Consider the following 14,366-nt stretch of genomic DNA (forward strand, 5'->3'; position numbering starts at 1 on the left):
GACACGAGACACTATTGCAATACAAATGAGTTAAAAATACATGTACAACCACTTATCTTTATATATATATATATATATATATATATATATATATATGAATATACAAATAAAGTCTATGTGTATGTGAAGGCAGAGATTAATACAGTTACCAAGTGATTACATACATCTCCTGAAACCTCCTCACCAGGGATTGTGAAGACCAGAGCAAGAACAACGTGAAGTCCAAGAGCCACCATCACGTAAGCTGTTGGTAACACTGCCCCAACTCCCTGGCCACACATGCTCCAACAACTCTTTTATCTTCCTGATTATCATCAGTTTGTTTTCTAGCTAGACTCTATTTACTTCCAGAGGGAAAAGAAAAAAAAAAATCACATTTTCATAGTAGAACGTTCCTGTTCACATATTCATCCAGTTGTGCTGTTTCACAGCTTCTGACACATTTTTTAATACGGTAGTTCTGGTTAGATTGTCTAAGAGAACTACAGAGCTGTTTCATTTCCTCCTCTGTGCACAGCTGATGGAGTGCAATGAATTTGGTAATATCAAGGCCATTTCTATTGCCGTTCTGGAGGCAATGCTAGAGGATTATCCAGGGGTCAGACCGACCCCTAGTTTCCATCCAGTAAGCTGCTGGGGAGAGCAGGCTGCTGACTTTCTGGCCAGGAGAAAACAATGCTCCCCCTCCAGTGATTTCCATGGCTGCCTGTATCATTCTGTGGAACTCACCTCATCTGCCCCTTTCAGTTGGCAGCACTAAGCACTGACTTACCAGTGTGCTTACAAATGGGCACCCTCATGCAGATTTGCTCTACAGTAAAGACAAAAGAGGCTCCTCCACGCTGCAGGCCTACTGGCAGTGCATGGGATTATCCTGCTGCATACAGTGAATTTTGCCATGTTTATGTTGGTTTTGCAAAAACAAGGTACATTGGAAGGTACTTCCGTCTGTCATGAGAGGACTTATGAAGACTGCAGGTTTTCAGGACATGGTAGAGGTATGTGTGCATGTTTTAATGCTGAATTAATGAAGAAGTTTCTGCAAAAGTGAAACGATGGTTGCAGGGAAGTGAAAGTCCCAAGTACATACACAAACTTAGTGCTTGGACCTGCTCTTGTGTAGAGCTATCACTGAATTCACTGAATGCCCCCCAAAATGCTAGAGATCATACCATTTACAATCTACTGTTAACCCCGAGGGATGCTCCCAAGAGAAAGACATGTCAAATATGTCTTTTTTTTTTTTTTAATATTACATAACTAAGAAAGAAAACAGTCTTGGCAATAGCTCATCGTGTGCTCTTGGGCTCAGTTCTGCACACTTCAGGAAAATGGAAGCAAAACAGAGCTAGGAGGAAAGCAATAAAACAGATCTGAGGTCTAAAGGAATTGACTTTAGCAGAAAGAGCGGATGAATTAAATGAGTGTAACAGGTGACGCATCAACTACACCAGCACATGATAAAAAAATCTACAAATCTTCAAAAGGTACAAACACCAGGGATCTGAAAGGAGGAGGATAAAGGGAGGTTGTGTGAAGTGTGTTAATGGAAGAAATAAAAAGGAAGCAAGAATATAAAATGAATATCAATTTTAAAAATTGCCTCTAAGCTATGGAATAGTTTTTCAGTGGTAGAGGAGAAAGCTGTTATTTGTGACATATTAATCCAGAATTGACAAAGCACTGAAACACGCCGTCATGTACAGCCCTAGACCGGCCTGGAGACAGACTGGATGACATAAGTTTTCCATCTGTAACATCTATTACTCTCTTCTTTGGGGTTTGTCTTTGAAAGATGGTGCTCAGCAGTACACAAATCTATGGGGAAATGGGGAAGTATAACAGACAAATGGCTTCATTCATATTTTCCCAGAAATTATGCTCTCTTGTGTAGGTTGGGAGACATATTTTCAAACACATTTCTTCTCAAGTAACTAGATAAAAAGTCAATGCTAGACTGCACTGAAGTTAATCTACTGGAGACCTCTGAGAGATCTCAGTGTACGTGTGTTATATTAAAATGTACAAACACACACACAAGCCATGCTTAATGGGAGAGCGAGCACTCCCCATTTCTCACCTGCAGTTCCAGAGAGTTCCACACTTAAGGTTTGTTCAATAGTCTTGTTCTCAAATGGGGAACCCTTGGGATCACTGGAAGACAGGGCACATTTATAAAAACAAGCTGAAATGGAGTTGCTGTAGCCAAAATCTATTGAACCCCCCTCCCTTTTATAAATGTTTACACTTTTTAGTACTTACTTTGGTGACTCGGGTGTCAATGGAAGTGATAAACTTGTTGGTTTGGCTGAAGGGAAAAAAGAAAACAATTACGCAATATTTAAACACTATGTAACACATACTAAAAAGATTTTTATTAGTGTTTTTAATTTTGGTGCTGGAATCCCATGTTAGTTAGGGCTGAGCTCTGATACTTCAAGCTACTTCAGCGTATCTTAGATAGATAAATGAGACTCATCCTGATTCCTTATAACTGTTACCAAAAGGGCACCTAAATTTCAACAATGATTTACACCAATTACTGTACCTCTCAAATACAGTACACAACCCAAATGCCAAGAACCTTTCACAAGAAGAGTGGTACATGTTAAAAATCAATGAAGAACTGTACAGGATACACTGTGAAAATGTTACTTCTCAGAGTTAATTTAGGCTACAGTTCACGTATTATTTCAAAAAAGGAGCAGCAGAATAACTATCAAGTAACAGAACGTTATGAATATTCAGTTAATTTTACTTCTACAATATACAATTTCATATATAACACCGAGAATAGGTTGTTTCTATGAGGCCAGAGTCCAACCAGTTATAGTCCAAATTTCTGCAAATTATCCTGCAAACTACGATAAGCCACTGACATAGTCACAGATGGTTAAAAATGGGGTTGAAGCTCTCAGCGCTACAATCCAAACATACACAAAAAACAAAGCCCTAGCTATAAAAATACAAGTCTTTGTAGCTTTTATTCATGCAGACTTGTATTTTCCCAAAGCAAGCCAACAGATAGGATATTGTAATACAACTAAGATTCATTTAATTGCTAGTAAAATGTTGAAAAATTAAGAATAATATTACTTGCAAATTTTACTTTTCAGAAGTTAGACTGACGTTTAAACGCAGAAAGCATTGTACCAAGAACAACAGCAGGGGATCTCTTCTGCAAATTAATTACTTAAGACAAAATGTTCCCCTTGAACACTCCTGCACTGCAGATCTTTTGTCCAGAGTGTCACTACTGTGTATTTCGTATTCATTCCAGACTTGGAGCTCTCATCCACATTAAAGGATTTTATATGCAAATTGATTACTTTTATAAGCTCTAGAGCATTCCTGAAGTAATATTGCATTTTTTTAAAAATTAACTCAATTCTCAAGAGCTGCATATTGTTTCTCCTCCTCCCCATATGAAAGTTAGAAATGGAAGCTCAGGTGTTCACCTCGGGTTCACCTTCCTCAGAAGTCACCGCCGGAGTGACGAGATGCACCTCAATGAGTTACTTGTCTGATCCAGCACTGCCACTGATTTGTGAATAAAACCAGGTGCTATAAGACTGAATGTAACCTGGCACATCTTTTGTGTATTTTATATACATCTAGGGACACTCATGCTTGCCAGTGGCTACCTAAAGGAGAAACTGGCTTAAAAAAAAAAAAAAAGAGACTTTATAAAAAGGCTCAGGAATAAAGTTTTGTACAAAGGCTTCCTCTCTTACCCAGTTTAGGTTTTCTAAGGAATTTGAATGTGCAAGAGCCGTTTAAGCCCCTAAAAAGTCTCATTCAAGCTTTCATTAGTCCCACAAAATAGTCCCACATCAGAAAATAAATATTTTTTCTGATATATATATATGTATGTATGTATGTATGTATAATCTGAAGCATTGAGGCACACTGCAAATCTGCCAGAGATGGGCACAGAACCAAAGCATTATCTCACACTCGTATGTATTCATTTTAAGCAGATATCACTGAGCTCTCCCACTGAGAAATTCACATACCAAAACAGCCATCAGTTTTCTTATTGCTAGGCATGGGCTTGACCAAACAGTATTCCTGCAAAGGATTTGTCCTCACATACAGCTATCGATAGTGTAAATATTTAGCCAAGACACTATCATTTTCCATGGTGCCTGTTTATTAGAGTTTCAAGGTCTACGGTGGTGTGGTTTTTTTCTTATTAAAAAGGGTTCACGTGAAGTTGCTTGTCCATGTAAAACAAAAACATTCATGTTCAAAAGAACTAAGTTTCCTCATGGGCAAATCTCAATGCAAAACCAGAGATGATCTTTGGCATGAATGGGTTTGCGGACATTCCTTTGGGTTTGCAATATGTTTGCAACAGCAAGTCTAAAGGAAAATACCATTTGAATTATCCTTTGTGAGCTTCCCCTAACCTTGGAAGAAAATATAAGACCTTAATTATTTTTTAAAACAGAAGGAGCCAATTTTCTAATACTTTTGATTAAATGTATGAACAAATAACTGCAGGTCTGAGAATACTAGTTAAATTTGCAAGGTTGACTCTGCATGTCTGTCCAAGCTGAAAGCATTATACTCTTGTATTTGTATTATATGCAAATCCATTGATATTGAAGTCATATATTGGTGTATGAGGTAAATTTGACGAAAAAACAACATTGCAGAAGCCTGCGAATTAAACTGCAGGAATTAATGAAGAGAGTCCTTTCTCTCTGCCCACAAACTCACCTGCAATATCACCAAAGTCACAGTCATCTGTTAAACACAAGCAAGTTAGCTGTATGTCCCTCTGGACTTTCCTAACCTCTCCTTCCGTGCTGTTTCCACAACACAATGTGCCTTGTTTCACTACACTGAATCTAAACAATTGCTTCGGCTGGGGAAAAAAACGGAGCTCTGACCTGAATAGGAAGATTTTATAATCAGTATTTATGTGTGTGGGCACATGCATCTATGTATGTGTATAGCTTACAGGTGCATATAGCATGTTATACATGATATACCTTATCACGTATCACTTTAACACTCAACCATATCAATAAAGCCCCCTATAACCTCTGGCAAATCTATGTTTCAGTGCCATTGCAGTCAGACACCCAGGTTCTACAAGAACAGTTCAGTCTGGGTTTTGCTGTGAAGCAGACTGCTGAAGCCATCCAGAAGGAGCGGCAGCTGGCATCCAAGAAGCTCTAGGGGCAGTTAGATTTCTTTCTTACAAGGAACATTGTTCATAGAATTTAAGACCATAATAGGGAAAACTACACTTAGGATGTCAGAATGTACAGCTGTGAAAAGGAGATTTAGTGGTGGGAAGGTAAGATCATTTTTGTTAAGTTTGCTTATACTTCCTATGAAGAGTGAAAAATAAGATGTGATGGGGGCAGAAAAAACAGGGGGAGGGGAAGACAAGAGAAGAATATATGCAGTTTATAACTGCTGCTTTAAAAATATCAGAACACCACATTTAGGGTCATAACTTGATCTCTGTTGCATCTGGATAACTTCCACTGACTTCAGTGGAGTCATCCAGGATTGGCAGTGATGTGACTGAGACAGGCACCTGGCCTTCTAAATGCTGGTACAATATATAAATACACAGATGTATTTTAAAGTAATAGTAACTTTAAAAAAGCTCCCTTTGGGCTTGCAAGCTTTTACAGTTTCCCTTTATCTTGGGAAAACAGGTAGGGGAAAAGAAAGCAAGAGAGGGGTCTTTAAGCTCTTGCACGTCTGCCTTAGAAGGTAGTTGTAACACAGACCAGTTCTTCAGGCATCAGAGGACACTAAAAGTCAACAGAAGTGTTTAGTTTTGGCCATAAAGAATCTAAAGAGAGAGAGAAAGATCAGCATGGCAGCTAAACTTTCAACTATTTACAAAATAAAATTACAAACCAGCATTCCAGCTTTAACAGGAATGACACATTTATTGCTTTCTCTGTAGCAGTGAGAGCACTATTTATTGTCTCTTAAGGACTATGTGGCAGGTTAACAATGCCTTCAGTTTTACACTAGCAAAACCAGAAAGAAGCTCACTAATGAACCAGCCTGCCCAGCTTGTTTAGGGTTATAATGATTTCTTCGTGGTACAGTACCCTCTGAATAAATATTTCCAGCTAACTTGGTATATTAACATACGGTATTTGTTAAAATTTTTTCTCCCTGAGACTCCTTTTCTGAGTTTGAGGGTGATAGAGACAGGATTAGAATTGCTTAAAAGCTAAATCTAGCAAACTAATTCTAACTTCATTACACTGTTTTAAAATTCTCCCTATGCAGAAGAGATGCTGGATTTACAATACTAATCCAAAGAACAGAAGAGGTATCGAGGGTATTCAGAGCTGTGGTATTTCAGCATTACTGCTGGTACCAAAGCTGCGCTCTGCAGTCCCACACCTACCTTGCAGATGATTTGTCTGAGTCTGCAGATGAGGCTTCCTTTTGGAGGTGCATTTCTCTTTGCTGCTGTTTCTGTTCTCTGCTGGTTTGGTCTGAGGAGGGTCATCATTTGTAGTCAGATATTTGAGAAGTTCAGAGCAGGGACGTCTTTGAGGCTTTTGCTGTTGACAAATGCTCTTTGCTTTATTGCTCCATGAATTCTCAGTCTTAAAAACAGAGCATAATAAAATAAAATTTAAAAAAAGCTAAAATTAGTGAGCTGAACCTTATCAGAATAGATATAGGTTTTCTGAAGAGATGAGATTTTCAATGAAGTGTTCAGTCTAAGTGTACTAGATCTATGAGCTGTGAATAATTGTTTGCAGAACAAGGAAAGAAAATTACATTTAAAATTCCTAAATGACATTTATGCAGCTTTTTATTTCATTTCTCCCACATTTCAATGTTCCTACTCAGCAACATGTAACTAACAAGACCCTACAGCGCCTTTACTGTGAACAAAAAAATAAGCTGGTTTAAACCTTAATTTGCTGCTGATCGCTTGAGCCCAGTATTCACAACTCTCTTAAGTACCCCTAAACGCTCCGTTTTCAGTTACAGTGAACAGCAAGACAAACATTGTTTAATATTGCCTGCTAACAGAATTATGTCAGAGCCCCCATTCTATCCAATTAATGGCCGATATATGTCTTTTGTCAAGAATCCAGTGTCATTTTTCTCAGCTCAGACAGCTGGTAAAATGGCAGTCCTGCATCCTGGAGTATCTCACAAACAACATCAGCCCATCAGCAAATTTTATTGTACCCCCTACTACTCTGTGTATCAATAAAGTAGGTGAGAGTAACAGACGGTGGGACTACAATTGAACTGTGCCAAGAGAAAAAGTACAAATGAAATATTCAGAGCATAAAGGAGCTCAGGTGAATTTCTGCAACCCAGTCTATAAGCTGTTCATGTTTTTTTTTTCTAAAGCAGGTGCAGGATAGTAGGCAGATTAATACCATACATATAGATCTACTGCTTGCTTAGTTGCTGTAAACATTAAAAGACCTTGCTATAGTTTTTTTTTTAGTTATTACAAAGATAAAGTTTGTACCTTAACAACCACAGGGCTTGTTCTGATCCTGTGATTAGTATTTGCATGGTTTTGTGTGCTGAGACCACTGCATTCATTGTAATTTAGCTGAGTGTTGGCTGGAGCCAGCAAGAGCTTCTTAAGCTACAAACACATAGGGAAAGGGAGGTGGAAGGAAAAGAGTAGAGTTATGCATCATTACTGATTAAAATGACTTACCTATATTTTTGCATAGTTACTTAAAATTAGCTATATTAATTTCAGCAAGCAAACTACAACCAAACAGAAAGAAAGGTTCAATATTCCCAGGAGTAAACAGATTTCATTTTCTTCTGGCTTGGCAGTGTATTTCTGCTCCCTTTACTGCAGTATACTGCGGGGCAGGCAGAAATGACAGGGGCCTTGGATTTCTGAATCCATGGCAAAATGAAATTCTTGGCAAGCTGTCTGACAGGAGAGGCCTCTGATCTAAACAGAGATGTTAACTTTAACAGACTAATGGATACAGCATCAAGATGCACATATCTGGCCCTGCTTCCGCAGAAGCCAGTGATAAAGGGCTTTCAGCAGAAACAGAATCGCGTCTCTGACTGGTTTTACTGAGCAAAACACATATAAGGTTTCACCCACATCCTCAGTCAAGGTTTGGGCTTGCCCTGATTAGTACTAAGCTGGTGCTTACTGGTCAAATCAATGTTAAAGGCACAACATTAGGGCTGCATCCCACCATACTCAAGGGGTCTTTCTTTACAGATCCCAAAAAGTGATGTCTAAACATAGATACAGAAAGAGCCCCAAGAAATGAAATATGAATTAAAAGACATTACCCCGACTTATTTGAACAGAATGATAAGCAAAAGTGTCAGCCATTATCACAAGAATCTCAAAAACAATCTCTTCAACATACTTTTTAATAGATTCCCTTATTAGTCATCTTATGGCTATCTGGTGGGGTTTTCCCCCCCCACTTAATTTTCAGTTCTTTACTTGATTTTCCTTTTCAGTCTAAATGAAAAGTCCAGACCTTACTGTGACTACATCATACCCATGCAGCGGGTAGCCAGAGGCACATCCAATTCCTGTTAAACAGTAGGAAGGGTTCTTACTAGAGACGGCTCTTCTGCCTCCTGAGTTGGAGGGGTGCCGTCGGGCATTGGGGAAGGGCTAGCGGCATTTTCGTTGGTCACATCTCCATCTGTCAGTGCATCAAATGAAGGCAACCCATCCTCATCCACAGGGATGCTGTCCAGTGTTTCAGTGAGAACCGCTAGCAAGTTTGCCTCACTCTCTTCATCTATCTTCTGTGGGAAGGGGACAAAACAAAAAAGCAGAACCAGGTGAGAAGAGAAAAGGAACAAAACGATGCCTCTGTATGTGAAAAAGCAGTCAAAACACAATTAAATCAGCCCTTGAAACGGCAACCTGCAACAGCATCTCAGAAGATGTCATTAAGTGCAATAAAATGATCCATCTCTGTGTTCAGGAGAAACTTTTTGGCAGTTATTGTGTATTGCTTTAGTCTACTTTTCTTCCACAATACTTTTTTATAAGTCAAGTGTTAACAATGAGAAGTAATCACCCAGGGATTGTATTACAGGACGCGCCTAAACTGCTGACACCTAATGATGGTGTCAGCCCAGGCTGCCTCTTTCTTTCTCTTTTCAACACTGAACACCACTTAATTGACCTGACAAAACTACAAGAATCAGAGAATAAGACACCTCATCAGAAGACCAAAATGAATCACCAGTGAAATCTGGAAAACCTTGTTCACACATGTGGCTTGCTGTAAGAGGGAAAGGGCCTCCCTTCCATACTTATGGAAATCCATGCTCCAAACCCAACGAGCAGCTTCTCGTTTCTGAGCATTTCAGCATCAGACTCCCCATCAGGACTCATACTGTAAATGACAAGCTCTTGGGTTTCTTTTAAAAAAATGTATTAGGCAGGTTGTCTTTGAAGTTGTCCTTTCGAATTACGCCGTTTGAGTGCTCAATGCAACTATTGTACGCATTTATCTAATTCAGACTGCAATTATAAAAAGTAGATTAATTCCTAATCAGATGTGGCTGTATGTTAATTTATATTAGATATCTTATTTCAGCAAGAAGACTTCTTTTGTCAAATTGAGTAAATTTAAATGCCTTCCAATTTTTTAAATGAAATACAGTCCCTACTGTATATTAAGGTACAGATTTTTAGAGTGCTGAGAGTTCGAAGGAATAGAATTGTATAAAAATCATTATATTTATTTTTCAGAAAGACTGGAAATTGATCTTGACAGATCAATTATCTAGGTTTCCTAGGCTGATCCTAGTGCTATTAAAGTAAATGAAAAGCCTTTCACTGATTCTAGGGATATCAAATCGAGAGTTTTTCCACCACCTTCAGAGTGGCTCATCATGTTCCAGATACACACTGCAAAGAGATTTCAGCTAAGTTCAAATCTCATAGTTTAAAAGTGAGCTAGCAAGGAACACACCAGTAAGACAAACAAAAAGCTCTCTCTTTGAAAAAAAGAAAAAATAAATTATTTAAAAAGTCAATAAAAAAACATTGCCAGTAACACCTCAGAAGAGAAAACAAAAGTCAGGTGAATCCATGTATCCCCAATAGCATGGCTTTTTTCAGTAATACTGTATCTACCAGACTCTGAACAGAGATGCTCATAAACCACACAGGTAACTCCTCCTGCCAGGCTTCTCTGCCAAATCACACCTCATGGCTTCTTACAGAAAAGCTCTGTCTTCCAGCTAGGAAGCTACAGCAGAGCACAGACTGTTCTGGTGCTTACAGCATCATCCCCAAGAAACAAATAAACACTCAGGCAAAGCTAATGCTAAGGAGAAGCAATTACTTAAAAGCCCAAAAGGGGCTTGGCCACTGAGACAGTGTAAGTCTGGGTATCTGGTGATTTCCACCATACCACGCAGACATATGCACAGCGCTGTGATAATTCAGTGAGCAGAGTATGGAAATAAGCAGAGGGAAGCCACCTTGCAAATAAAACTGTGCTCCAAATGCAGCTTTTCACAGCTACTTTTTGAGATGCAAAGATGAAATCACGGTGTCACTTCTAGAAGAGTACGAAAAGGTGTTACCAGGTGAAAAAGCGCTTTCCGATGTAAGGGAGCACTGACTTTTTTCCAGTGGCATTTCAAAGCGCTCGCAGGTGGTAGGACGGTGAGAACCAGCCCTCAGCCCTGAGGGAACTGGGGGGCTCTGTCTGCCTGACCCCCAGCCCCGCACTGGGAAGTTCTCCAGCAAGTCCAGCTGGTGGGGCGCACCACTGCCCCCCCGTACTGAGCCTTGCAGCTTATAAAGCTGACAACAAAGCTGAAAGTGTTACTATTTCTAACAGGGAATGCCTTATTTAATAACAGCATGCCAGAAGAAACCCTGATATTTGCTGTTAGCTGCTCAGCTCTCGTGCTTTAAACAGACATTCAAGTGTGCTGACATTCAAAAACAGAAGTTGAGTGGACACTGGTCCTCATCACAGCAATTTCAATTAGTTTTGTACAAGTTTCAACATTCAAACACCCCAGAGAAAGCACAGGATGTGACAAAGAGGACTCTGTTAAACAATTAATGTCACTTTCCATTATTGCTTCAGTCCCAATTTACAGAGCAAATAAATCAAAGTCACCACAGATGAAGCACACTAGCTGGCTAACACATGTCTATTCACAAATGACATGGCAGCAGGAACACATTAGTCAAGAAAATGACATTGCGAGATAACCTTTCAAAGGTTTAACTCTGCTATTGCTCCTAATTGTCCTAAATTACTGTTTATAAAGAAACACAATTATTAGATACAGCAGAAACGGTGCTAAGGAGAGACGCGGAGGGAGAGATGGTCGGCTAGATCAACGTCTGAGCAATAATCAGCGAAGCAGCAGCTTTCTGCTTTGCAATCGCAACTTGAGTCTTGGTGTTGACAGCACTGGGGAGCAGGAGCACCATGGCCAAATGCAGGCTCTTGCATGGTTTCAGCAGTGTCACCAGAGAAGCTCTTGTTTCAGACTGGCATCCAACCTGCACATTGCACAGGCTCAGTGGGTCAGGAGGTGCTGAGCACCTTCGATCTCCACCGAGCTCAGAGGAAGCGCCGTGGGCTCTCAGTATCTCACCCCACCATGTTCCTAACTTCTAGGCAGGGTCACACTGAAAGCATGTGCTTCCTTCAAAAGGAGGAGATCCTAAGTATTCAGACCATCTAAATGAACTACATTGTGTAAGAAACAGGGATGGAGGATAATCTGGAACGTAGAGCTGCATGGTAAATGCATGCAATTATTAAACACTTATGAAAACAATTCGTAATGACTGCATCTTGCTAACTAATGGATGTTTTTAATTCAGAAGCAGTTATGCATCACTTCACAGCCAAACCGTGTGAACTTCTTGACACCCTTGGTTGTTAGTTTAACATTAAGACACGGGGGCCAAGAGGTTTTCGGACCCCTGTAGATTTCCATCCGGCAGAAGGGAAGGAAACAGAGTACCCCACTGAATGCACGCACCTCGGTGTTTCTCACAGCAAATGTTCCTTGTATATCCAGAAAGACATTAGCTCTGAAAAGAAATAAAATTTGGCATCGGTGTCACTGTGCACAGGCAAACGCAATGGGGAAAGCCGGCTAGCACTGTAAGCTGACAGAACATCAACTGATCCTCAAAAAATGAGAGATCTAGGAGCCTAAAGATAATGAAAAGTTTCTAACTGCTCTCTTCTCTGCTTTTAAATGTTTTGCTCTAACGCTTTAGTATTTCTACAGCACTAAAAAGAATTCTCTGTCTGAAAACACTTTATTAGTTGTGTAACAATCTTATTCTAATTGGGTTTCTGTATTCAGTAAAACACCTCCAGAGATATTCTCTCTTTGGCCAGTGAAAAGCTATAAGAAATGAGTTGATAATTTACCCACACAAAGGTATTTAAATCCTCTACCCCTGATAATTCTTTCCCCTTTGCTTATTCTGCCTACTGATGGAGATGTGTTCAACCTCACGGTTAGCATTTGTGTCTGTAATACATGTTACTTGTCAGCAATCCCACTGCAGGTGCCTAAGACTGAGCTGTAACGAAGACTCAGCCCTCTTGTCTTTCATATGCACCAACATCCTTCTTGAAAACCTTGAAGCCACTTTGCAGAGGTCCAGGCACAAGATCCTGCTGTAGCTCTCTCACAGTCAGCCTGGGTATGTTGATTCACTCCAGAAAAGGGTCAAGCCCATCATTTAGAAAAGCTTTTCCAAATGTTAATAGTACCTTCCAACATTTTCCCTCTGGTTGATTCCCTCCGCCTTCCATTTGTGATGATCACATGCAGAGCTTTTGTTTACTGTATCTCAAGGAGTGAAATCAGCTAATGAATGATGATGCTGCACTGAAGTTTCTTTATTGATAATTTGAATGGTGTGTGGGGACCATCTTGATTCATACTGAAAGATCAGGGTCTAAACTGTGGCATTAATCCACAGCCTCGAGGAGCTGGGAGTAGTGGCAGCTTGCCACATCTTTGTAAAAAGCCCAGGAAACTTTGGGACAGATCCACAGCTGGTAGAAGCTGTCACCACTCCAGCAGCCCAGCTCAGTAAGCAATTCAGAGCAGCCAGGTGTACATTTGAACTCATGAGGGATCACCATTTCAACATATCGACTCATTTCTCCTCAGTAGCCTAAGATCTATTCATAGCACTATTAACAAAGAAAATAAAAGATTTCCCTCCAGCTGAAAATATCCAAGTGCTCTAAAAATACTAATACATTATGGTACTACTTTCGACAGCACAAAAAAGGCCTTGTGAGCACATCTGGGACTTCCAACCGGATTTAATTCCTTAATGACGCATTTTGGAATAAGAACGTCCTTAAGATTCACACCACTAAGAGAAACAAGAGGTATAGATTTGCCCTATTTTGCACATAGGGATGCAGAGGCCCTGAAAAGCTCACCAACATCACTCCAGCCCTGAGTACCTCCTGTCAACAAACCTGCAGTAGGGGCAGATGGTATCTCAGCCCTGGCCCCACAACCAAGCTCAGGAGCTGCAGGCTGGGCACGAGCGCAGGGAGGTAGAAGGAGGGAAGGGAATAGGATGCAGACTGGTCTTCCTGCTCTTGCTGGTGAAAAATGAGAGCTGAGGTCAGGGACAGTGAAAGGGAAGAAGTTTTCCTGTGTCTGGAGCAGAAGGAGCCAACCTGCCACAGCACCGGCACAGATAGTGCTGTCATGGTCATTTTGCTGCCTTCTCAATCTGCTGTCCAAGGCAAGTGTCTCCTTCTCCTCAACTTAGAGCTGGCTGTAGCTGGCAGTGTTTTCTCCCTGGGCCAAAGAGGAATCAGTGGTCCAAAAGGTTAACCACTTGATCCACACTACCTGCTCAAAACCAGTCCCATGCCATTATATATTTTGAGAAGTATTTCCGCTTTTATTTTACTGTTCAACTCCTTTGCAAATCCTCAGGCATCCTGAGCTATCTTACAGTAAAAATCCACATGATGCATTTGCATTAGAACGTTTTTCCAAGGTCTGTTAGTCTGGTCCCCAGGAGACACTCCCATAATTGAAATGCTTAAGTCCAGAGCTATCAATTATCTTTAAAAACAAAATGGAGTCCCACTAGGAGAAAATTACAGCCAGGTTTCTTTATATGTAGTATAAATGTGGGGATTAATTATCACCACCCCTGTGCAAATGCCTTTAGGGTATGGGAAGAAATAAGAGATCTTCTCTTCTTCTTGAAGGAGACAGCTACACTCGTACTCCTCACATGCCCCTGTAGGCAAAGACCACTTGAATGCAGAGCATGCCTTCTGATTTTGGCAGTCACACTGCCCAACATATAGACTGTGAATGTATCTCATCTCTTGGACTGATCATGTCCA

General features: G+C 40.3%; 1 protein-coding gene across 4 annotated transcripts in view; it reads right to left on the reverse strand.

Annotated features, from left to right (window-relative positions):
• The window catches only part of PPARGC1A (PPARG coactivator 1 alpha), a 365,116-nt gene that overhangs the window by 23,707 nt on the left and 327,043 nt on the right, over positions 1-14,366 (reverse strand). For 3 of the 4 annotated variants that reach the window (XM_065837861.2, XM_065837862.2, XM_065837863.2), the window contains exons 3-7: positions 8,575-8,769; positions 7,490-7,612; positions 6,395-6,599; positions 2,263-2,308; positions 2,081-2,154 (exon numbers count right to left, since the gene is read on the reverse strand). In XM_065837861.2, coding sequence (XP_065693933.1) covers positions 2,081-2,154; positions 2,263-2,308; positions 6,395-6,599; positions 7,490-7,612; positions 8,575-8,769 — 643 coding nt within the window. Of the gene's footprint in view, positions 1-2,080; positions 2,155-2,262; positions 2,309-6,394; positions 6,600-7,489; positions 7,613-8,513; positions 8,770-14,366 lie in introns of those variants that run through there. The other variant, XM_065837864.2, reaches the window with a different exon arrangement.

The sequence above is a fragment of the Patagioenas fasciata genome, chromosome 4 (genome assembly GCF_037038585.1).
Source record: "Patagioenas fasciata isolate bPatFas1 chromosome 4, bPatFas1.hap1, whole genome shotgun sequence".
NCBI classification, from domain to species: domain Eukaryota; kingdom Metazoa; phylum Chordata; class Aves; order Columbiformes; family Columbidae; genus Patagioenas; species Patagioenas fasciata.